This window comes from Bidens hawaiensis, unplaced genomic scaffold (assembly GCF_021521415.1).
Source record: "Bidens hawaiensis isolate Kalapana, Puna unplaced genomic scaffold, B.hawaiensis_p1.1 tig00008125_1, whole genome shotgun sequence".
Taxonomy (NCBI): Eukaryota; Viridiplantae; Streptophyta; class Magnoliopsida; order Asterales; family Asteraceae; genus Bidens; species Bidens hawaiensis.
The window spans coordinates 138,548-164,078 of NW_027491578.1; the positions used below are offsets into that span (position 1 = coordinate 138,548).

A 25,531-nucleotide genomic window follows, 5' to 3' on the forward strand; every position below is an offset into this window, starting at 1 on the left:
AGAGTTACAAATTGGTAACATAAACTCACAACTTCATAACAATCGGGTCAACTTTATGTTTACACTTAAAAATCAAAGACAAAATAAACGACCCTCTACTTCTTGTTATTCATGCGACCTCGAGATTCAATCACTGATGATTATGTAAAGTCTTCCTGTGTATACTCATGAATTTTGCAACAAACTCTGCAGGAGCAGGAAACATATACAAACAACTTTAAAAAACATAAGGTACTGTAGCACAACTTTTAACTTTATATCAATTTCATGCATTCATTTATCACATAAGTTATATAGGAAGTATTTACTATTTATCTTTATTACCTTCTAGCTTTAGTAAGGCATTGGTTCCAGTTGGGAGTCTCTTATCCTGTAGGTTGGCATTAACTTTAAGTCAAAATATATTTGACCAAAAATAACATATAACTCTGGTAAATGAACAAGAACTTTACATAATAACCATGCCAATAATATAATTCCCTTTTGATATTAACTTCAACTCCCTTAAGGAACTGCTCAATGAGTTTCTGCATAATGGAACCATTGTAACTTCAAATTTTGAAATGATTATTTTATTAAATTAAATTAAAGGTTGTAGTTTTACCAGAAGAATAAGTTTTGGATGAACAAACTCCACCAGAAGTTTCTGTAGTTTTCCCCTTGCGAGAACTAGTCTGATAAAAACAAAGTTTAAGGATGTTAGCTAGCTTCTTATCAAGTTTTTAAAAAGTATAAAGTTTATTTTATAAACTTGCCTCTTGTGTGACGGATCAGCTAAAATGCCGGAAGCGAGGTCAATAAGTACATCTTCCCATCCTATTGCAATTGGTTGATCTTCAACAAATGGATAGCTGCAAATGTGGTTGACTTTTAGATTAAGACTAACAATATTTTTTTTACATATATAGATATATCAACATAATATGTGTTATCTTACTTGTGAAACTTGCAGGCTTCAAGAGCCATAATTGCTTTCCTCAAATTCTGTTTGGATTTATTAGCAATCTTTGCGGCAAATTTCATCAACTTCTCTTTTCTTGATATCTGAATAAGTACTTCCATGACCTGAGATTTAACGCACGGGAAATTAGATAAAATTAGAAACTTTAACCGCATAAACTACATATTTAGTTATTTTATACTAATAGAACTAACTTCACGAGTTACAGGAGCATCAAGCTTAATAATATGGCACTGAGTTTTCACTGATTCAAGAATGCTGACATCATCTTGACAACAAAGAACCAGTTTACAAACATCCGAATAGCAATCAATAATCCACTTTATTAAGTTTTGACTGGTTTCATCAGCTTTGTCAACATCATAAAGCACCATTACTGTAGATAAAACAATAGGACGTGTAACTTAAAAAATTGGACCTTTTAGTTTAAACAAATTATTAAAATAAATGTACCTGTATAATCTGGCTTTGAATTAGCTATACTGGTTTCAGTAGTAACTGCATGATCACTACCTATTTGTTTGACTGAAGCCATAAGAGCATATCTAGCATTAGCTTCCAAGTGCATGTTTAGCTCTATATGGTGAGGACTTGATGTTACAGGAACTGCTACTTGAGTCAACCTTGTTTCCTAAAAACAATAAGATAAGATGTATGTAATCACGCGGAGAGAAATTAGATAAAGGTAAGGATGCAAAATGAAGATAAAGTATCAATCGCTACGCCCTTGATTACTATTAGTGAATTCCTGACACTACACGAACCTAACATGAAATTCGTAGTTTGGGTTTAGCCTAAACAGGTTTGGGTCAATTTCAGGTCGAAACCACGAACACATTTATTTAAATGGGTCGTGCCCTGCGAGTTGACCCGTTTAACCAGTTTATTTTTCTTTTTCTAAAATGTGTTTACATAATAACATCGACTATTTGTGTGCTTTTGCCTATCTATTTAAAGTTTAAAGATAAGTTGTCCTATTTTGAACATCGTTGCTTTTGAAAAAATAAACATAATTTGTAAATTTAGAACTTTAGTATATAAATTGCAATTTGTTATTAATAAAATTCTAATTTTGGGTTAAACGGGTTGTATTTGTGTCAATCTGTGAATGCACGCCTCGTGTTGGGGTTCGTGTGTGTGACATGATTCTCAGGTTCGTGTCGGGTTCGACCCATGAACACGACCTGTTTGGCAGCCCTGCATTAAAGACATGTAGATCCAAGCTCTTGTATGTTTTATCTTCGGTCTTAGCCAAATACCTGAATCTGGAAGTATCTTAAATCATGAGATACCTGCAAAAAGAAGGCCAATCTAAAGTATCTGTATATGAATCATAAAGGCTAAAAATTGTTATTATAAATAAACATAATATTACATTCCGGGCAGCATCCCCATATATCTCACTTAGTAGAGCCATTGCCAAAGCTTTCTTCCCTGACCCGCGAGGTCCCTTCAAAATAATATGTGGAAATATTTCCTGCGATGCCTAAAACGAAACAAGGTATTCTAAAAAACCAAAATTTAAACATAATTTCAGAAAATAATGAATACGCATAATCTACTTACCAGTTGTTTAAGTTGCAGTGCTTGTTGTTTATGGCAAGTGAACTCGTTTAATGATAAAGGTTGATACTTATCCGCCCAAAACCGTCTTAAGTTTTCAACCACAAAAGCCTTCTTAATAAACGAAGCTTCATCGAATGCTCTTAATCTTTCTGGGGACTTCTTGGAATTTTTACTACATCCTATGCAAGAAAACCAAGTATCTGTCTGGCTTTTTCGCCTATTTGCAGTAAACGTACAATAACTCCCGTTCGACTTCCCATTCACATCTCTTATATTAAAACCTGCAGTTTTATGATTCGGAATGGGGTTTAACTTATAACACAGAATCGGTTTGGCCTTTTTTTCTATGAATAATTTGGGATCCGGGCCGGGATGATTTTCCAACCCTTTAGTCTTAATATTCTGGGCTGACACTGCAGCATGATCTTGAGAGAAGGAAATGTCACCATATTGAACAGAATGTTTGGTTGCAAGTCGTACTGGACTTTTGACCAATTTTGCGTTTGCAACCGTCTCACTGATCTCAACTTCTTTGTCTTTCGGTGGGGTAATACTTCTGCGCGATGGAGGCGTTCTACTTCTTCCTTCTCTTCTTTTCAGCCGTTGATCATGTTTTAAGTTTTGATCTTTGTCCCTTGATCTAAGTCTAGGTGCTGATAATGTTCTCGCATAACTCGGCTTTTCAGAACTTCCAGTATTATAAAACGCAGCAGATTCTTCATCATTATCCGATAGATCTTCATCTCTAGCGGGTATGAATGTTGAAACGCGCCTCCTACGTTCTGATTTTGAAAAAGGGCTGATACTTCTTCCGGGTGGAAGAGGAAGCGGGCCCGGAGTTGGCGATCTAGAATTCCTATTCTCGCCTCTACGAAACTTGTAGGGAGATTTGCTGTGTCTTCTTGGAGGATCAAACTTTGAAGAGTGTCTTCTTGTGAGTCTTGATAGATTCAAGTTCCCGGGTTCATCAGAATCCAATTCTGTGGTCTTTTTATTGGACTTAATCCAAGGAAATTCATGTAACTCAGTTTCGGTATCAGACGGTTCATATCCGCTTTTCCCATGTTTCATGATCGATAACGAATGCTTACGCGACACTCTGCTATATGATTCTGGACTCTCCATATGCAGACAATTAATAAGCTAAAAACCCACAAACTCTAGACCAAAATAATAATAGTTACAAGGGAGAACAAACTGGTTCATGAATATTATAAAAAACTTGGTTGGCAACAAGAAACATCGATGTCTACAAAGCAAACATCGTTGAAGACAATGTGGGATTCAGGCTTAGAGATTAAAACCAGTTAATATACAATCAGCATGAACATGCTGTCGTTGGGTAATTGCATAGGTAAAGACAGTATAGTTTTTAATCAGATTCTGGTTTGTCTGTAGCTGTGAAAAAAGGTGCCTTCGGGATATTGTACTATTTTATGTGATGGTTACAAACACACATAATTATAGAGTCAGGTTAACGTACAATCATCCTTAATGTATGCGAATCATGCTCAAGGCAAAAGCAAACGCTCAAAGGCAAAAACGAAACACTCAAAAGCCAAAATACAAAAACGCTCAAGAAAATCGTAATACACTCAAAATGGGGTTCGTGAAGAAAAGTAAAAAATTGATCGATTATCGATCCAAATCTGTTTGTTTCGGTGAATCGATGATTAATTGGGTATGCATTGATGATTCGAGATGTTGGGATGTGATTTCATGGATCAATTTCGTGAATATAGGTATTTTTGTACGTTAAGGTACGTTAAGGATTATTGTATTCTATCATTTATCCATAATTATAATATTCTATCCATTATCCATAATTATAAATATATACAGAGGTTTAAATCAGAGTTACAAAAATATTTAGAAACCATGCTATTCATTGCTTAGTAGAGATGTAAAAAAAAATGGCCGTCACCAAGAATTCGAATGCCCAAAACGAGTACTAAAAATTGGCCCTTGTATAATTTTTCTTCTTCTCAAAATATAGATGATAATTGTAATACAAATAAACAAAACACAGTTATTTAGTTATTGTAGAAATAACACATATACAAAATCAAGTTAAGTGATAAACAAAACAAAATTAAACGGATGGATAGACCCTCGCTGATCAAACTCTCACTAATAAGGTTTAAAAGAAATTATATATATACAATTTTTTTATAAAAAATTCATACTCTTATCGAGACCATGCCCTCGACGCCGGCCGAGCCCTGTATGGGGTCAAAGATGGCCTTGCGATTAACCGACTTGAAAACCGAATCGGTTTAAAACCGATTAAGTAGAAATTGGGTTGGAACCAACTGAAACTGTAGGTTCGGGACCGGTTGGCAATTCTCTCTACCAAAACCGGTAGTAAAACGTCAAGAAATTGGTTTCAGGCCGAACCAAAACCGGCCATAAATCGGTTTTGACTTTGTTGACCAAAACCCAGTTTAGGGTTTGAAACCGATTTGTGCACCTCTATAATGCTGAGTACGTACGCTCTCTACTGTATGCAAATTTTAGTGTCATTAGGTGATTGTGGTTTCGATAGTCATTAGGCATCTATGGCTTTACAAGAAACGTATATCCTAATAAATTCCATTAAAATTTACCCCATATTTATTCCAAGAATCTACAATTCCTCTAAAATCATGAATCTTTTATGTTAAACAACCAACCATTACATAAGTGTGAATTATATAAAATCCAGTAAACAACATCGTTGTGTTTCAACAAGGAAAAGTATAACCATTAACATTTAACAATGATTGTTGTGATACATGAAAGAAATACTATTTTGCAATTTGAGCAAGATACTCATCAATCGTGGTATATTTTATCTCTGGATAAAGCTCGCTAGCCTCCACACCAAACGAAGGTTCGATCTCATAGTTTGTTCCATCTCCATGGACCCATACAGAATGCATTATGGACAAAAGAATCTTGCTTAACCCAAATGGAGCCTCTGCAATATAGCAACTTATTATTTTCTGGTATATATTTTTTTTCTTTAAAATCACATCGTTTTAGTAAAACGTGTTCTTTGATCGAACTCACCTTGAATATTTTTGAGAACTTGTTCTTCGGGAACATATGTTTTCTCGAGGGTCTTGCCTATCTTGCTTTCCCAAATGGAAACAATTTTATTAAACGACAACGTGTTGCCCGGAGGTCTGAAAATCAATGTCTTGCTCAATGTACGCGGGTCATCAACTGCTTTGATGGTAGTCAAAGCTATATCCTCTTCTTTGACAAAAACAACTAGATAGAATAAGACAACACAAAGTCATTAAGAGATTGTTTCTTTGTAGTCTTTTGATATGATCTCTATAATATGAGGTGAATTTATCGAATTTGATGTTAGTTCTATCTAGACTATAGAAAAAAAGGTTGGAGCTTGGCCCCTAATATTTATGCCTTTGGTTTTATATGATTTAACTTCGTTTAATTTTTAGATTTTGATAAGGTAATATTCTGGAATACTATTCTTTTAACTAAAACTTGCAACAAATTACATATGTGTGATTGCGTCATTTTAAAGGTTGAGCCGACTCTAGTTCTATGTACCCCTGTCCTTAGCTTTATGACTAATATTACGTGATGCATTAACGAGGGTACCTTTCGGGTTTCCATCTCCGAGGATGCTTATCTTCTCTTTAGGGGCGGTGTTTGTGTCCATTTGCCCCACGGTTGGTAAAAAGTAGCCTGCAAAACCATTGCATGACACGAAGGTGTGTGGGATATCTGCGGCTTCGACAGCTCTACGAATGCTCGCCTTTCCTGCAAACATGCTCTTCGCTGGTTCGACCGCGTTGACATGGTCAACATCGGTTGTAAACTCGGAGGGTAGAAATCTCTACATAAATAGAGTATAGGTTAATTATGATACTGAGTTAATATAGAGCCAACAGACTCATATATACTTGCACCAACTAAACAAAAATAAATATAAGCCAGTAATAATCCAACCTAAAAGGGTATAACATGATTAGAAAAAGTTCATAGTGTACAATCAACTAGTCAACTAGATATTTAACCAAAACTGAAAGTTACCTTAACATTTCCGGCTTCTTTAATCGCTGCAATGAGCTTGACTTGATCAGCTATCAGTTCACCGCCTACTGTCGAGATTACAACATCGACTTGCTTGATTGCCTTCACTAAACTTTCATGATCATTTATATCTCCCTGAAAATGGTTCATGAATTAAGCACACAAATTTGCCTCATAAATGCCACTAATTAATTCATAAAACAACAAACACACAAATATTAAAGGGTCAAATTACAATAAGAATTGTGGCTCCGAGAGTTTTGAAATTGTCTATGAGCTTGGATTTTTCCGGATGTGTGATTGCGCTTTCCCTGACCAAAACATAAGTCGGGTTTCCCTCTTTCGCGCTCGCCTCTACAATGAACTTTCCGATGTACCCGGTCCCTCCGATGATCAAGATCTTGCTTTTCTGTGCCATTGAGATATCCCGGCCTTCAAAATTAATTATTAATTAGTAGATTTGACTTCTTTAAGGAGATGAGAGCTATGAAAACTTACACACATATGCATAGAAGGATAAAGTTGACCGTTGAAAACTGGTGAAGGGTGACAAATGCGACCAATGCTACATCAGCATTTGCTTCCAAAATACTTTTTAACATATCTCAGCATCTAAAACTTAACATTTATTTAGTATCATCATTGAAACAATTTACATGTATATATATCATCAACAGTATGCCAATGAGAAGAACTAGAAACAAAGAAACTGGAGGCGAAACTTGCTTAACCAAAAAAATTGAACTACAAATTTGGGTTTTTCATCATCCATGCTATCACCAATATCTCCGTAAAGGATACTTGGTAAGTAACATCTCCCCAATCTCTCCGTAAAGGTTATATGAGCAAACTGAACAAGGGATGATTGATTTAATCTTTCCAACATCATGTACAAGAACAAGGGATGAAACTGAAGCAAAATCTTTATTGATTGATCATGAACTCGATGTTTACAATTGTGATCACCGGATATATATAGCCCGATGATGTACATACGCGTCGTTTACATGATCGGCACAATCCTAATCTAATTTATAATATTTACATAATGAGTCTCTAATCTGTTACTAAATACATAATCGGCACTAAGCATACTTTCTCATAACTACACCTTTGACCCTAACTTTATAATCAAACTTGATAGACAATTATGAGGCTAACAACATCATGGTTCTTGTGAAAAAAAATAAATAAAAAAAATCAAATGTTAATTTCCATAGATTTCATGCATGTTAACGTGGGCATATACAAGAGCACAAGTAGAATTAACAAACTGTAAAATGATGTCTGAATGTGACCCCATCATTCATTAGATTTTCTGATGAATAAATAATTCAGGTTTATAAAGGATCAAGAATAGAGATTGAATTTAAGATATTATATGTGAATACTAAACACCGAATCATTACAAATGTGTAACTTATTTAAAATCTAGAAAACAACATCATAGTGCTTCAACAAAGGAAAAGTTTAGTCATAAACAATGATTATTCTGTTACATGAAAGTAATGCTTTTATGCAATTTGAGCAAGATACTCATCAATCGTGGTGTATTTTATCTCTGGATAAAGCTCGCTAGCCTCCACACCAAACGAAGGTTCGATCTCGAAGTTTGTTGCGTCTCCATTGATCAAAACAGAATGCATTATGGACAGAACAATGCTTAACCCGAATGGAGCCTCTGCAAGACAGCAACTTATTATTTTCTGGAATATATATATATTTAAGTCTACAAGTTTTAAATAAGCGTGCTCTTTGATCGAACTCACCTTGGATATTTTTGAGACATTGCTCTTCTTTAACATATGTTTTCTCGAGGGTCTTGCCAATCTTACTTTCCCATATGGAAACAATCTCATTAAACGACAACGTGTTGCCCGGAGGTCTGAAAATCAATGTCTTGTTCAATGTACGCGGGTCATCTACTGCTTTGATGGTAGTCAAAGCTATATCCTCTTCTTTGACAAAAACAACTAGATAGGAAAAAACAACACAACGACATTAATAGATTCATTCTTAGTAGGCTTTTGGTATGATCTCTGTATATGTTAAAATGAGAAAGTCTTTAAATGCAGAATATTTGACGGGATCAAGAGTCATCATTTCCCAGTTTAGACCGATTTAGTCATAGCAACATAGCAGCTAAGGACCAGCCATGATTTCAGCAAAATTAATTGTGTTTCCTTGGTTATATAGTTGTCTTCTTTTATAAACTGTAACAAGTTCTGTATTTTTAACATACAAGTGATATAAAACAATTAAAATCAGCCTCTATACCGTTTATTATGGTATCAAAGTAGTGTCTACGATCTTAGGATTGTTACCTGCTCATCATCTACCACCAGTGACCAACCATGTCAGACACAGAAAACAATTTAGCCATCCAAATTGCCAATCTCCTTAAGAACAATATCCAAACTCAAACCCAGAACCCCAAACCAAATCCCTCTGATAACCTGAAAATCAGCCTAAATCTCACAAGCCAAAACTACCCTCTATGGGCTCGAATGATACGAGTCGCCATAGGGGGGAAATCGAAAGCCTTTTTAGACCATTTGACCAAAGATCCTCCAGAAAATACAGATGAAAAATTCGATCAGTGGGAACAAGATGATCTTGTTGTGTTCTCATGGCTTATTCAAAATATTGAGACAGCCTTAGCCAGTAACCTAACAGAGTTCCCGACAACAAAAACATTATGGGACGCTCTTGCGGTTACATACAGTAGCGGCAAGGATAAGCTCCAGACTTTCGATCTCCATGTCAAAGCAAGTGAATTCAAGCAAAATGGCATACCTTTGGATTGTGATGCAGGGTATCTGGGGTGAGATTGAACGAAGAGATCCAAATCCGATGACATTGCCACCTACAACAAACTCAGATCCGAGCATAAACTTTTCCAATTCCTTAACGCCATAGACCAGAAGTATGACCCGATTAAAAGGGAAATACTCAGGTGGGATCCTCTGCCCTCTGTAGAGACGGCCTATGCGAAAGGAGATAGCCCATCAAAACATCCTCGGTAACATACAACAAGGGGAAAACTGTCGGTATAGAAGAAGGAAAGGCGGCAGCCGCCGTGGGTAACTCGGAGGCCACCAGTACCTTTTAAAGTTAATAGAACATGCTTTAATAATTATGATAAAAGTTGTGCAAAAGAAAATTCTGATGAAATAATAACATATCCAAATGAGTGTGACAAGACACAATCAGATGCACATGGCTGTGGTATGTTACAAACAGACCCTCAAAGTTATGTCTTTACACACAGTAACCAACAAAATATTGGTAAAGCATGTGTAGCACAAAATTTTCAAAAAAATGACAAGACTTGGATATTTGATTGTGGTGCTATCGACACCATGACATTTGATATATCTGATTTTATATCTCAATCTAAACCAAGAAGAACACACATTCAGACAGCTAATGGGGGAATGGCTTATGTAAATGGGGGAGGAACTATTGAAATCTCCCCGACACTTAAACTCTCAAACTGTCTTTATGTTCCGTCACTATCACATAAATTATTATCCATCAATCATGTAACTAAAGAGTTGAATTGTACAGTCATGATGCACCTCACTTTTTGTATCTTACAGGATATCAGGACGGGAGTGATTATTGGGCGTGGCACTGAGCGTCAAGGATTGTACTATGTGGACGAGGTGACTCAACAGGGTTCGGCGATGCTAGCTCATGGAACTACAAGCCGGGAAGCATGGTGATGACATCCTTCCACTGGTTATTTACATATTTTATTTCCCAAACTTTTTCCTTCAAATAATAAAATAAATTGTGAAACTTGTGTGCTAGCAAAAAACCACAGATCAACTTATAAACCAAACAATACGAAAGTTGACATACCTTTTTCATTGATTCATTCGGATGTGTGGGGCCCTGCTCCTATTATGGGGGAGCAACATTTTCGGTATTTTTTACTATTTGTTGATGATTGTACCCGAATGACGTGGATATATTTTTAAAAAAATAAATCTGAAGTATTTGATATATTTAGCATGTTTTATACCATGGTCGAAACACAATTTCAAAGAAAAATCCAAATCCTACGATCTGATAATGGAAGCGAATTTGTGAACAATTCCATGAAACATTTTTTTTCAAAACAAAGGCATGATTCACCAAACATCATGCACACATACCCCTGAACAAAACGGTACTATTGAACGGAAAAATCGTATCCTCCTAGAAATAGCTCGCGCTCTTCTAATTGAATCCTAAGTCCCAAAATCCTTCTGGCCTGAGGCTCTTGCCACTGCTACCTATCTCATAAATCGCCTACCAACCAACGCCCTTAAACTCAAAACCCCTCTCCAAGCCTTGTCCGAGGTTACCAATTTACCGGCTGCCCTTACGCTTCAACCTCGGGTCTTTGGATGTTCTGTCTTTGTCCATGTACCCAAGACAGAGCGTACCAAACTTGATCTGTGTGCTGAAAAATGTGTTTTCCTGGGTTATGGAGTTGATCAAAAAGGATATCGATGCTACAATCCCAAAAAACGTCACATGTTCACCACCATGAATTGTGACTTTCTCGAAACCGAATATTTTTACATCCAAAAAGGGAGTCAGGAGGAAAAGGAGTATGGTACTCTAAGTTGGTTAAAGTGGGTGGCGTCATCTGAAGAAGTTAATCACAATACCCAATCAGCAGCATCACCTTGTCCACAAGAGTCACCATCCTTGGCACCTCCCAATAGTGTTAATGCTCAAGATCTCCCTAACTTGATGCCCGAGGTAATCAATTCACAAATCCATAGAAATAACGATAATGCTACTAACAAAATTGATGATGAGACAGCTATTGAACATGAGGATTCTGTTCAAGCAGAAGAGAATATACCTTTACAAGAAGAACAAAGTGAACCGAGTCAAGAAACAACACCAGCAAGATATGTTCTTCCACCAAGGGAAAATAGAGGAATGCCTCCTAAACGATTTACTCCAGAAAAAGAAATAAGAAATTCCAAATATCCTATAGCTAATATAGCTGAAGGAAACTTGTCAAAAGAAGCCAAAGCCTTTGTTTCATCCATATACTCTGAAGAAATACCAACATCGGAAAAACAAGCCCTAGAATCGAAGAACTGGAAAGAAGCCATGGATGTCGAGATGGAAGCACTCAATAAAAACAACACTTGGGAAAAATGCTATCTTCCACCCGGGAAGAAGTCAGTAGGTTGTCGTTGGGTATTCTCCATAAAACACAAACCAGATGGAACCATTGAAAGATATAAAGCCAGGCTTGTCGCCAAAGGGTACTCTCAGACTTACGGCATAGATTATTGTGAAACGTTCTCTCCGGTTGCTAAGATTAACACAATTAGAGTCCTTTTTTCAATAGCTGCAAATAAGGGGTGGCCACTGCATCAGTTTGATGTAAAAAATGCGTTCTTACATGGAGAATTAAAAGAAGAAGTGTATATGGAGAGACCACCAGGGTTCACAAAAGATTTTAAAAGAGGGGAGGTATGCCAGCTAAAGAAATCTCTTTATGGACTCAAGCAGTCACCTCGTGCTTGGTTTGGCAGATTTACTTTAGCTATGAAACAATATGGCTTTAAACAGAGCAACTCAGATCATATGTTTTTCCTTAAACGAAGAGGTAAACGCGTGACCTGTTTGATTATTTATGTTGATGACATGATTATTACAGGAGACGATGAAGAAGAGATGATAAAGTTAAAGAAAAATTTGTTCACAGAGTTTGAAATGAAAGACTTGGGAAGGCTTAAGTACTTTCTTGGAATAGAAGTTCTTAGGTCCAAACAAGGCATCTTCATTTGTCAGAAAAAATATATACTTGATTTTTGGCAGAAATTGGAATGTTGGAATGCAAGCCGGTAGAGACACCCATGATGGTCAATCATGGCCTTCATATGGAAGAAGGAGCAGAACTAACAGATAAGGAAAGCTATCAGCGAATGGTAGGGAAGCTTATACATCTATCTCATACCCGCCCTGACATAGCATATGCTGTAGGGGTGGTTAGCCAATTCATGCACCAATCTCAAGTTACTCATATGGAAGCTGTATGGAGGATTATCAAATATCTTAAAGGGACAGTTGGTCATGGTGTTCTGTTCAAAGTAAATGGGCACCTTGACATACAGGTATATACTGATGCTGACTGGGCAGGAGATAAAGGTGATAGGAGATCTACATCAGGCTACTTTACCTTGGTCGTAGGAAATTTGGTTACATGGAAAAGTAAGAAGCAAAAAGTGGTAGCTTTGTCCAGCGTAGAAGCAGAGTTTCGGGGAATAGCAAGAGGTTTGGGAGAAATTTTGTGGATACAAAAACTTCTAATAGAACTTGGTTTTCCCCCACTCAAAGCTAGGAAAATCATGTGTGACAACAGAGTAGCAATCCAAATATCAAAAAATCCAGTACAACATGATAGAACAAAGCATATAGAAGTTGACAGAAATTTTATTAAAGAGAAGATAGAGACAGGAATATTAGAGATCCCTTTCGTCTAGTAAAAAGATCAACTCGCGGACATACTAACAAAATCAGTAAACGGAAGAATATTGAGCGAGTGTCTAATCAAGTTGAACATTGGAAATCCCACTCTTCAACTTGAGGGGGAGTGTTAAAATGAGAGTCTTTAAATGCAGAATATTTGACGGGATCAAGAGTCTATTAAAGGTATTCAATTGTTATATTATTCTCATTGATATGAATTGTATTATATACAAAGTACATGCCAACAATAGAAGATTTACAATGGAAATAGCAATCTACAATAAATGTATAATATAAACCATAAATAAGAAAATAATTCAAAATTCAAAATGTGTGTGTTATTCTTTTGGAGGGAAGCTCAGTTTATTACTAATATTCCCCCGCAAGATGGACGTTCGCGAAATTAGGCCGATCTTGGACACAAGGTTATGAAACCTTGGCTTCAACAGTGGTTTGGTTAGGGCATCGGCGAGTTGATCATCTCCGGCAATGTGTGTGACCCGTATCGTTCCTGCTTGTACTTTTTCACGTACGAAATGAAAGTCAAGTGCAAGATGCTTCATACGCGAGTGGAAAACCGGGTTGGCCGAGTAATGTGTGGCACTCAAATTGTCATAGAAAATGGCGGGTGTGATAGTAGGCTGACAACCTAGTTCGGATAAGAGAGAAATGATCCATTGTACTTCAGTAGTGGTAGATGCAATGGCCCGAAACTCAGCTTCAGTAGAGGAACGAGCTAGAGTCGGTTGCCTTTTAGAGCTCCATGCGATCGGGTTGGCACCCAAGTAAACAATGTAGCCCGTAGTGCTACGATAAGTGGATTTGTCACTCGCCCAATCCGCATCGGTGAAAGCATGAAGTTGTAAAGGTGAGTGCCGTTTTAAAAGGAGGCCATGATGCATGGTACCATGCAGATATCGTAATAATCGCTTAAGTGCTGCCCAATGCAAATCAGTTGGAGAGTGCATAAATTGTGAGAGCTTATTAACTGCAAATGCCACATCGGGTCGGGTTAAGGATAGGTATTGTAGGGCTCCTACAAATGCACGATAATTAGTAGGCGACGGTAGGGGTGTGCCATCGGTTTTGGTGAGGTGTTCCGAGGAGGACATTGGGGTGGATGCCGGCTTGCAATCACTCATGTTAGCTCGTTTAACATATCAAGAATGTATTTGGATTGTGATAGGAATAAGCCTTTGGTGTGAGGGATGACTTCAACACCAAGGAAATAAGAGAGAGATCCGAGATCCTTTAGGGAAAAACGGGTAGCAAGAGTAGTGATGAAAAAGTTGATTAGAGAAGAGTTTGGTCCGGTAATAATTATGTCATCGACATATACGAGAAGGAAAATAGGAGTGTGTATAGAGTGGTTAACAAAGAGAGATGGATCAGAGATAGTGGGTTTGAAGCCAATGGATAGAAGGTAGGACTTGAGCTCATTGTACCAAGCTCGTGAGGCTTGACGAAGTCCATAAATGGCTTTATTGAGTTTGCACACATGATTGGGCAAGGAAGAGTCGGCGAAGCCAGGAGGTTGGGACATAAAAACGGCTTCGGTTAATCTTCCTTGTAGAAAGGCGTTATTGATATCGAGTTGACGTAGACACCAATTTTGACATGTGGCTAGTGAGAGAATGAGGCGGAGAGTTGCGGGTTTAATGATCGGACTAAACGTTTCAACATAGTCGAGACAGGGGCGTTGGTGGAAACCTTTGGCGACAAGTCGAGCTTTGAGTCGGTCGACCGTTCCATCAGGTTTGAATGTAGTTCGGAAAACCCATTTGCAACCAACAAGGTTGGGCGCGGATTCAAAAGGAACTAAGGACCAAGTATTATTACGCTGTAATGCATCGAATTCTTCTTGCATTGCCTTGCGCCAGTGAGGATGCTTTAGAGCTTGTGTGACAGTGGAAGGCTCAAGAGGTTGTTGAGGAGTGGCATTATAAAGAACAAAATCATTATTATGATATTTAGGATTTGGTTTACGGACGGAACGAGTGTTAGGTCTAGAGTTAGTGGGCGGTGAAGGGTTGGGTTGAGAATCGGTTAAGGGAGTTGTATTGTTAGAATGTGTAATAGGTGGTGGATGGTAGTTGATAGTGGGTGAAGTGGAGCTCAAAGGATCAGAAGGGGTGGAATTGTAAAAATTGGATTTTGTGAAGATGATAAGTTGTGAGAGGGTGGTGAGGAAATGATATGGACTGTGAGAGGGAGCCAAGAATCTGGGTGAGGAGATGGTGGTGTAGGTTGAGTGGATAAAATTTCATATGAAAAAGTAGTTTCCACAAAATGAACGTGACGTAATGTATATATTTTGTTGGTTTGAGGGTCAAGAAGGTGATAAGCGCTTTGAGTGGCGGAGTAACCGACAAATACACATGGTTTGGATTTAGGTTGAAGTTTGTGAGTGGAGTATGGGTGGAGCCAAGGGTAAGAAAGACAACCAAAATTATGAAGTTTATTATAATTAGGTTGTGTTTGGAAAAGACGAAAAAGGGGCAGTCGTTTTGAAGTGTTGTCGTGGGTAAATGGTTGATCAAATAAGTGGCGGTAGTGAATGCGAGTGGCCTTTTAAAGGCATTTTCGCATGAGAAAGGAGGGTGAGACCCGTTTCGACTATGTGATGATGGCGTCGCTCGGCATAGCCGTTGTGTTCGGGTGTGTGTGGCGGGGAGGTGAGATGAGAAATACCACATGAAGCGAGATGGGGGGCGAGTTTGAGGTATTCGCCACCATTGTCAGAAAATAGTTGTTTAATTTTGGAGTGAAAGAAATTTTCAACTAGTTTTTGGAATTTTATAAATGTAACAAGTGAGTCGGATTTTTGTTTGAGTGGGTATATCCAAGTGTATTTTGTGAAATGGTCTACACAAATTATATAATATTTGAAGCCATCAAAAGAAGTAACGGGAGAAGACCAAACATCCAAAAACAATAATTGCAATGGTGCATTAGACGTAATAGACGAATCATGAAAGGGAATTTTATGGCTCTTGTTGATGCAACAAGAATTACATGAATCATAAAAACTTGAAACAGACGGAATATAAAAAGATAAATGTTTCAACACTTGTGCATGCGGGTGTCCAAGACGATGATGCCACTAGGATGATTCATTGGTCTTCAAAGTGAAAGCAACGGGTGGTGAGATGGGTCGAAGTTCATAGATCCCATGACTAGCGGTTCCCCGAAATAGAGGTAGATGGGTTTTGAAGTCCTTGATAACAAAATAATGAGAAAAAAATTGTATTAGTATGTTGTTATCAATGCATAAACGAGAAATAGATATAATGTTATGATATATAGAAGGGACACATAAAACATTGTGTAAAGTGAAGGAAATGTTGTCAAAAGAGAGTGTTAAAGAGCCAACGTGAGTGATATTAAGGGACGAACCATCACCAATGATGAGTTCCTCGGTGCCATCATATGGGGCATGAAGTGACAAGGCATTTAAGTCATTTGTGATGTGGTGAGAAGCACCACTATCCATAAGCCAAGGAGGGTTTGTATTGTTATTTGTACATGCAGTAGTCATCATATTAACTTGTGGGTTACCTTTTGGCAAAGGTGGCAAAGTAATTTGTGGTTGTGCCTTCTCTGACCAAACATAAATATTAAAGGGTCTGCTTACAATAAGAATTGTGGCCAGGGGCGGATCTACGGTAGTAACGGGTGGTTCCGCGGAACCACCCGAGTTTCGAGTTTCGAAATTATAGTGTATTTATATATAGAAAATAATAAAGGAACCACCCTATAAATTATACAGGAACCATTTTAAAAACATATAAAGTGCTTGCCCGGCTGGTAGTTTGTGGGTTTTGTAACCCGGAGGTCGCAGGTTCTATTCCCGTTTTTATAGTTTTTTTTTTCTTACTAAGTTACCCTAACTGTTGTTAGGGTTTTTTATAACAAACATAAGCAAAGCAGCGCCTCTCTTCGCAAACAGGCAACAGCAGTGTCAGCAGACCAGTTTACACTTAGAGTTCAGCCACTGACCACCGTCCACCGCCGTCCGCCGGCGCCAGCAGCCTCCCTCAGCCACTCCCGCTGCCCGCCTGCCCCGCACAACCCCTGACCAACCGCAACGCCGTCCCTATCAGTGAGTCTATCACTCTATCAGCCACTCAGCCCGTCTTTGATCCCCGTCCTCCTGCCACTGCCTACTCTTACTCGGAGTCTCGAATCCTCCCACTTTGAAGGTAATAATTCATTGTTAAATGTTAATTGTTCATAATTGTTAAGTGTTAACTACTTAATTGTTAAGCTATTTGTTAAATTTAGTTTTAGTTTGTTAGATTATTGGTTTTAATTTCTAATGACAGTGTCTCTTTTATTATTTTATCGTATTTTTATTATGTAATGAACTTTTCCCGAACCATCAAACCGACCCGAACCTCAAACCGACCCGGAATTTTATATACCCGACTCGGTGAAATTGAAACATATAAAAGTAGTGCACCGCCCAAAAAAATTCCTGAATCCGCCACTGATTATGGCACCGAGAGTTTTGAAGTTGTCTATGAGCTTGGATTTTTCTGGATGTGTGGTTGTGCCTTCTCTGACCAAAACATAAGTCGGGTTTCCCTCTTTCGCGCTTGCCTCTACGATGAACTTTCCGATGTACCCGGTCCCTCCGATGATCAAGATCTTGCTTTTGTGTGCCATTGAGATATTAGTTGCCGGCCTTCAAAACTAAGTAGTTGATTTTACCTTTTTAATGAGAAAAGAGCTATGGAAGTTGATACATGGCATAGTATATGTAGGAACCATTATGTGATTATTATATTAAATAAAGTATTCTGTTGGTGAGTTGTACGTTGTCAATGATGAAGCTTTTTTTAAGATTGCCACAATGCATAGAATGATAAGGTTGACCCTTAAAGATTAGTGGAGGGTGACAAAATGCAACCATCTAGAAAGAAACATGGTTTAGAAAATATTAAAAATTAAAAAAATAGTATATATGATCAGATGGATCAACGTGTATAGCGAATTTTGAATCTGAAAGCATGATATTTATGAATTCTGGGTATAGCGACTTGAATTTTTAAGTAGTTTACGTTTATCATGCGTGTTCCTGCCGGCCGTCGTGTATTCACATGTGTTTGTTCCCATACAATTAAAATCTATACACTTATATTCTAATAAATTAAAATAATTATGACACATATTAGTTTATATTCATAACCTTTTTTCCTTCAATACTAATATCTTAATTGACTCTAATATATGTTCATATTCACTTTCATTTTACATATTATTTATATTATATTTATACATTTTTATAATTTATAAAAATAAATATTAATATATTATTTTACTATATATTTCAAAATACTTGGTGAAATTCAAAAATTAATAACAAACCATGTTTGTTTAAGATTGAAAAGAATATATAATTTCAAATATTATCATTAACATATTTTATTATGTATATTGGTGAAGATTATAAAGAAACACAAAACTCGAACATGCTTTCATTTTACAAAGTAATTTTTTAAATTATTAAATCACTTTCTATGCTTAAAAGTTTATCCATTTTTTAAAATCAATCCATTTATCTATTATTATTATTATTATTATTATTTTATTGTAAATTGTTATATAAATTTATAAAGTATAAATATATGCTTTAATCTATCAATTTATTTTTCGGTTAATTTAGTAAATATATATACCTATCACTTTCATATATAACAAAATTTATCATATTTAATTTTCTAGTTTTTTTTATCAAGGATTGTTTCGGGTTTTGTGGAACTTATATTTGGTTTTTAAAGTAAAAGATTGGTGATAAATTGTTTGGTACAGGTTAACTACATTTGGGCCATAATTTGTTATGTGTCAAAAATGAGAAATCTAAGTATCTTTAAACGTTTGAGAACGCGAATAGATTAATCGTCAAATTTGATACGGGTTGAAGTGTTGACTTGAAATGTCAAACAGATGAAAGTTAGAATTTTAAACATGATTTGGGTTTCAAATTTATTTTCCAATGACATTTTTGGAAAAAAAAATCAAAAAGTTCAGGATTTAGTAAATGAGCTATTTTTCCCTCGACTATTAAAATTTAAAAATAGATAGTGAACACTTACGACATGCCACCCAGGCTTATCAATGTTTATAACTTGTATCAAATTTAAAACATTTGTGTCAGCATTAACTTTTCCTTCAATGATGATCAGAACATTGTATGGGAAACATGTCATGCAAAACTATGCTCAAATGAAGCAAACTATTCACAAATTTAATGGGTTAACATGTTTTTTATGTTGTCAAACTTATTAAAATCTTTTTCATGGTTTCGCTCAAAAAAACATAGTTCTCGAAGAAAATCCGTCGTTATAAGTTAATGTTCTTCTTTCCTTCTATGGGATGTAAATTGATAAATACATCAATACAGGTAACGCTCCTTCAGTATTTAAGTTGAGTGGTCAGAACTACTATTGTATAACTGTTGTATGATAAATTTTCTTCCTGGATTCTTTCAAGTATACATATATGAAACTGACAATGAAAGTTTCAATAAAAGGAATGTGCTCGGGTACGCTTTTGCATGTCATTTTTTATTAAGTTTATTTAAAAAAAATCATTTTGTGACATAAATAAAATCAGTTTATACACACAGTATAGATATAAGCATATATATAATACATTTTTTCATATACATTATACAATTATTTTCTTTACTTGTAAATTTGAATAACCCCGTGTGTTACACGATCTCTAAAAGTAGTTAAAAATATATGGCAAATATAATATTTTTCTAAAGTGAACATGATCTGAAATAGTTTTCTTTTTATATATATTATTTTCAAACTGTATTATTTATTTATTTCAAGTGAAATAGGCCCTTTTTTTGTATTTTTTTTCCTTCCTAATGATCATTTTTTTAAACAATAAGTCAATACTCAATAACAATCTTTTTGTCTTTGATTCAATGTTATAACATAACATTTGGTTCAATAAGTTTAATTAAGAATTAATTATATAAAATGTCTTTTTACAATAGTAACAAGAATATGCGTAATCATGTAAAATGCACGACATTCAAGTAATTCCACATTTTTGTAATTAATTAAACAATTCATTATTTTAAATCCATCAATTTGTTTGTAATACTATATTGCTCTTTAATCGTTGAAAGAACAAAAGGAAACTTCAAAGATAATGCCGGGATAATAATATAATGTAATTTTCCTGCACCTTTTTTTAACAACGGACATATTAAACAAACATGACTAGCACCTTCGGAAAAACAAAAAATACATAAACATAAGTGAATTTTTTAACCCCTTGATTCACTTAAAAATGAATTTTCTTTTGCTATTAACAAAAAAAAGGAGAGAGAAAGAGAGAGAAAATAACAATGTCTTCTTCAATTTCGTTTCATTTCTTTGCTCGTTAGACCAAAACACCACCTCATTCCAATACTTTGCTTATTAGCCTCCACAACTTTTTATTCGAGGCCTTCATTTCGGTTCAATCAAACACTAAACAAGATCTTCAGGCCGTTTAGAACTTGGAAGGTATAGATATAACCTTGAAGAAACCAAAGATAATTAAAGGAACATCAACCCCTTTCTTATCAAGATTAAACGAAACAAACAACTTCCACTAAAAAATTTACGTTTCTTGGAACACAAGAATTCAATCAAGACTTGTTACTACATTTGGAAGAACAAACTGATCCCAGTGTATTCCCCTGCCACCCGTGTCACCCCAAAAGATTCTGGAATGAATCGCCTCTCATAATCGGAGACGACATCCAAAGCAAGGACATTTAGTACACAAGAAAGTGCTCTTGAAACCGAAGTAATCAAAGTAGCCTGACCATCAATATAAAGCATTGAAGCTTTCTATTTCAAAAGTTTCATCTTGAACTTATCAATAGTTAACACATCCTTCAACCTTAGCTAGAATCGTTCTCAACAGTAAACCCAAATAGATAAATGAAATCTTTTGAGATTTACGCCCCGTCATAGAAGCAAATGTTTCAATCAATACCAATAAGATTAGATTTATGAAGATTACTCTTCAACCCAAAATCCAAAAAGAAGCAATGCAGAGTCCTCGGACCAAATATTATCTTAAGATCATGCCCTAAGACAATTTTTATTTTACAAAAACAGTTACATTATGTGAAGTTGCATTAGACATAATGTAAACTTTTTGTTAGATAATATAATTTGAAAGAAACAGTTGCATTATCCAACAAAAATGTTGCATTAGCTAGGTCTAAAGCAACTTTACCTAATATAATTGTTTTTGTGAAATATATGTTCCGTTAAGTCAATTTTTTAGTAGGAGATAAATGTAAGTTATCCCCTCCAACTTGAATATCTTTAAATAACCCTGCCTCCATGCGGAGTCCCTCCATAACAATTGACAAGAATAAACAAAAGTAAAAAGGAGACCTTGCATAATTAAGACTTCCCCTAATCAATCCAATCCATTTATGTCCAAATCTTAGTAGCTTCGTAACTTTCTCTAAGTTGACCCAACAAACAAAGTCAAAGTTGTAAACTTTTTCTAAATCAATCTTGAAAGTCATCGATTGTTTTCTGACTTTCTTTTTCTCATTTTCTTTGAACAGGTCCACAAACTCATTCATTATAAGAGGACCAACAAACTGACGTACAACCCATAATGAAAGGTGATTACTAAGAAATAACAACTGAATCCATTACCTTAGTCCTCATATTAGTATAATTTTATAATACACACACATTAAACTAATGTCTAAAGTCATTAACCAGCACTGATCAAACCAACATGTCAAAAGTCGATCATTAATTAACACCGATCAAACTAATATGTGTAAAGTCATTAACCAACATCAGACTCGTAACTTTCGAATCATAGTAATAAACGAAGAATTGCACCCATTCGAAATACAAGAATCACTAAAGAATTGATGAACAAAGTTACACACATGCATCAACCAGGATTAAATCTCAAATTTTTTTATAAAACCAAAGCTAACCCAGTCTGGTGCGGGAGATTTATCGCTACCAAATGTCCAGACAACTTCCTTTATTTTATTAACATAGAATTCAATTTCAAGAAAATATATTTGGCATTCGACAAAGCCTTAAACCATGGACTACTCCCCATCATGGAGATTTATCGCTACCACATGGCCATAAGAAGTAATTCAGGTTTTAAAAATAGGGATAGAAATTAAGATATGATATGCAAACACCTAACCATTACAAATGTGTAACTTATTCAAAATCCAAAAAAACAACATCATAGTCTTTCAACAAGGAAAAGTATAATCATTAACAATCATTGTTCTGATACATGAAAGTGATACTTTTATGCAATTTTAGCAAGATACTCATCAATAGTGGTGTATTTTATCTCTGGATAAAGCTCGCTAGCCTCAACACCAAACGAAGGTTCAATCTCGAAGTTTGTCCCGTCTCCATTAATCAATACAGAATGTGTTATGGACAAAAGAATGCTTAACCCAAATGGAGCCTCTGCAAGATAGCAACTTATTATTTTCCAACAAATATTTTTTTGAGTCAACTCGTTTTAATTAAACGTGTTCTAAGATCAAACTCACCTTGGATATTTTTGAGAACTTGTTCTTCAGGAACATATGTTTTCTCGAGGGTCTTGCCAATCTTGCTCTCCCAAATGGAAACAATTTCATTAAATGACAATGTGTTGCCCGGAGGTCTGAAAATCAATGTCTTGTTCAATGTACGCGGGTCATCTACTGCTTTGATGGTAGTCAAAGCTATATCTTCTTCTTTGACGAAAACAGCTAGATAAAAACAATATAAAGACATTAATAAATTCTCTCTTAGTAGTCTTTTGGTATGATCTCTATACAAAGAACTGAATGATCTCTAAACAATGAAGTGAATATATCAGTTTTGATGTATACAACTATAAAAGTATTGCACCAGTATATTTATGCCTGCAGTTTTTTAGGATTTAACTTCGTTGATTTTTTATGTGTGGACAAAAAGATATACAGGAATACTATTCTATATACTAAAATCGCTACGAATTCAATATGTGTGCCAAATTATTTTTATTATGAAAAGTACAAACTTTAAAATCCGATTTATACTCCCTGAAAGGTTGACTCGACTCTGATTCTATGTAGTAGAGCCCGTTGCTTTATGACTTACACATTATACATTAATGATGTACCTTTGGGGTTTCCATCTCCGAGGATGGTGATCTTCTCTCTAGGGGCGGTGTATGTGTCCATTTGCCCCAAGTTTGGTAAAAAGTAGCCTGCAAAACCATTGCAGGCAACGAAAGTGTGCGGGATATCTGCGGCTTCGACAGCTCTACGAATGCTCACCTTGCCCGCAAAGATGCTCTTCGCTGGTTCGACCGCATTGACATGGTCAACATCGGTTCCAAATTCCGAAGGTAGAAATCTCTGCATAAATATTATAAGTATTGGTTAAGTATGTATTGAGTACATCTAGAGCATACATGAGCCAACGGACTGTATCAAAAGTATTGGTTAATTATGATACTAAGTAGATCTAGAGCCATCGGATTCATACTTGAGCCATCGGACTCGTACTTGCACCAACTAAACGAAAACGAATAAGCTAGAAAAGATCCAACTTAGAAGGTCAAATTATATAATCAACTAGTCAACTATTTATGCATAAACAAATCTATAATTACCTTAACATTTCCTGCTTCTTTAATTGCTGCAATGAGCTTGAGTTGATCAGCTATCAGTTCACCACCTACCGTCGAGATCACTACATCGACTTGCTTGATTGCCTTCACTAAACTTTCATGATCATTAATATCTCCCTGAAAATGGTTCAAGAAAATCATATATTAATTTGCCTTATAAATGCCTTAAAATGGTCACGAAAAACAGGATTATCATCACACAAACTAAACTAAGGCTCTACTTACAATTAGAATATTGGCACCAAGAGTTTTGAAATTGTCTATGAGCTTGGATTTTTCTGGATGTGTGGTTGTGCTTTCCCTGACCAAAACATAAGTCTGGTTTCCCTCTTTCGCGCTCGCCTCTACGATGAACTTTCCGATGTACCCGGTCCCTCCGATGATCAAGATCTTGCTTTTCTGTGCCATTGAGATATTAATTGCCGGCCTTAAAAACTAAGTGTTGATTTTACTTTTTTAATGAGAAGAGAGCTATAGAAGCTGATACATGACATAGATAGTATTTATAGAAATCATTATGTGATTATTATATTAAATAATATAATATACTGTTGGTGAGTTGTTGTCAATGATAAGCTTGTTTTTTAAGATTGCCACATCCAAATGCATCGAATGATAAAACTGACCGTTGAAGATTAGCAGTGGATGACATCTTGACAAACGCAACCAATGGTATCTAGAAAGAAACATGATTTATTAAAAATTTAAGATACTCATTTTAAATGAATTAGTAAGCGAAGACTACGCGTAATATTTATGAATTTGTGTATAGCGACTTGAATTTTTAAGTAGTTTATGTTTTATCAGTCGTGTTAGTGCCATCGTGTATTCAATAATTGGTGTATGTTCACATATACATTGTTAAAAATTTATAGCATATGTATATTAATTTTGCCCTAAAGGGAACATGATTTGAGATAAAAAAAAATTCTAAATTGTATTTGTTTTCTCCGAAAGTTATCGCTAAACATTACAAGTACTATGAAGTATGCATACCAAATTCTTTATATTTCTTCGTAACCCTGTAATTAAATTCTAATTTTGGTCATTCTGTTAAACAATAAGTCAATAACATTAATAAATCTATCTCTTGGTCTTTTATTAAATTTCGTACCATAACATTTGGTTTCATACGTGATTATTCTAAACGTTTGATTGCGAATTAATTATTTAAAATGCCTTTAAAAAAATAGTAAAATACAAGAATATGCATAATGTAGATGCACGACACTCAAGTCATTCCACATATTTATAATTAAATAATTGATTAGTTTGAATGCATCTTTCGTTGATATAATACAATATTTTGTAATTAAATCATTAAAAAGGGAGAAAAAAACTTCAAGAAGAATAATGCAATGAGATCCTAATGGGGTTCATGGTCTATTGGTAAAAACGCAACCTTTCAAAAATTAGTTGGAAGATCTTGGATCAAGTCTCTCGATCAGATGACAGAAATTCGTCGTTCTACAATGAGAAATGAGAAAGGGAGAACAATATTTTGTATTTTTCCTCCATTATTTTTCACAAGTACATTAAACAAACATGACTACCAATAAACGTTTCAGTTCTTTGCTCGTTAGACCAAAAACCACCTCATTCCTATACTTGAAACGTTAACCATGATTTTCAGGCCATTTAGTACTTGGAAGGTGTTATATATGACACTTAGTTTGGTAGTTGGTTAAAGGACCTGTTTAACTAAGTTTTTGAAGTCCAGGCTATTTGGTAATTTCTGAAAAGTCATTTAATGAGGAACATAGAACATGGGTATAAAAG

At 35.6% G+C, this 25,531-nt stretch overlaps 3 protein-coding genes across 6 annotated transcripts; all 3 read right to left on the bottom strand.

Annotated features, from left to right (window-relative positions):
* On the bottom strand, positions 1-3,781 carry LOC143637098 (uncharacterized). Of its 3 annotated transcripts, none has more exons than XM_077104551.1 (10): positions 2,528-3,781; positions 2,337-2,438; positions 2,221-2,253; positions 1,415-1,592; positions 1,156-1,337; positions 938-1,065; positions 605-851; positions 453-527; positions 325-370; positions 1-186 (listed from the first exon to the last, which is right to left on the bottom strand). In XM_077104551.1, the coding sequence occupies exons 1-7, from the start codon at positions 3,650-3,652 to the stop codon at positions 704-706; spliced, it is 1,896 nt and encodes a 631-aa protein (XP_076960666.1). In that variant the 5' UTR covers positions 3,653-3,781; the 3' UTR covers positions 1-186; positions 325-370; positions 453-527; positions 605-703. The 3 variants fall into 3 exon arrangements, with proteins under 3 accessions (XP_076960666.1, XP_076960665.1, XP_076960667.1); XM_077104550.1 differs by having other exon boundaries at positions 2,337-2,447; XM_077104552.1 differs by lacking the exons at positions 1-186; positions 325-370; positions 453-527 and having other exon boundaries at positions 724-867; positions 2,337-2,447.
* A 1,358-nt stretch (positions 3,782-5,139) lies between these two features.
* LOC143637133 (phenylcoumaran benzylic ether reductase Pyrc5-like) lies at positions 5,140-7,228 on the bottom strand. Its single transcript, XM_077104581.1, has 5 exons — positions 6,810-7,228; positions 6,575-6,709; positions 6,140-6,377; positions 5,579-5,782; positions 5,140-5,486 (listed from the first exon to the last, which is right to left on the bottom strand). The coding sequence occupies exons 1-5, from the start codon at positions 6,990-6,992 to the stop codon at positions 5,314-5,316; spliced, it is 933 nt and encodes a 310-aa protein (XP_076960696.1). The 5' UTR covers positions 6,993-7,228; the 3' UTR covers positions 5,140-5,313.
* Positions 7,229-7,962: 734 nt separating this feature from the next.
* On the bottom strand, positions 7,963-24,226 carry LOC143637134 (phenylcoumaran benzylic ether reductase Pyrc5-like). 2 transcript variants are annotated; one of them, XM_077104583.1, is made up of 5 exons: positions 23,978-24,226; positions 23,735-23,869; positions 23,240-23,477; positions 8,344-8,547; positions 7,963-8,255 (listed from the first exon to the last, which is right to left on the bottom strand). In XM_077104583.1, the coding sequence occupies exons 1-5, from the start codon at positions 24,158-24,160 to the stop codon at positions 8,089-8,091; spliced, it is 927 nt and encodes a 308-aa protein (XP_076960698.1). In that variant the 5' UTR covers positions 24,161-24,226; the 3' UTR covers positions 7,963-8,088. The 2 variants fall into 2 exon arrangements, with proteins under 2 accessions (XP_076960698.1, XP_076960697.1); XM_077104582.1 differs by lacking the exons at positions 7,963-8,255; positions 8,344-8,547 and adding exons at positions 21,865-22,554; positions 22,641-22,844.
* Between the last annotated feature and the right edge of the window lie 1,305 nt (positions 24,227-25,531).

Coding starts and splice junctions, on each gene's coding strand:
- LOC143637134 (XM_077104583.1), bottom strand. CDS start 24,160: ATGGCACAGAAAAGCAAGATCTTGATCATCGGAGGGACCGGGTACATC. Junction 23,870..23,977: donor TTGGTGCCAATATTCTAATT/GTAAGTAGAGCC, acceptor AACCATTTTCAG/GGAGATATTAATGATCATGA. Junction 8,548..23,239: donor CGGAGATGGAAACCCCAAAG/GTACATCATTAA, acceptor TTTCCTATCTAG/TTGTTTTTGTCAAAGAAGAG.
- LOC143637133 (XM_077104581.1), bottom strand. CDS start 6,992: ATGGCACAGAAAAGCAAGATCTTGATCATCGGAGGGACCGGGTACATC. Junction 6,710..6,809: donor TCGGAGCCACAATTCTTATT/GTAATTTGACCC, acceptor AACCATTTTCAG/GGAGATATAAATGATCATGA. Junction 5,487..5,578: donor AGTTCTCAAAAATATTCAAG/GTGAGTTCGATC, acceptor GCTATATTGCAG/AGGCTCCATTTGGGTTAAGC.
- LOC143637098 (XM_077104550.1), bottom strand. CDS start 3,652: ATGGAGAGTCCAGAATCATATAGCAGAGTGTCGCGTAAGCATTCGTTA. Junction 2,254..2,336: donor ATGGGGATGCTGCCCGGAAT/GTAATATTATGT, acceptor TTCTTTTTGCAG/GTATCTCATGATTTAAGATA. Junction 1,593..2,220: donor TAAGATACTTCCAGATTCAG/GTATTTGGCTAA, acceptor TATTGTTTTTAG/GAAACAAGGTTGACTCAAGT.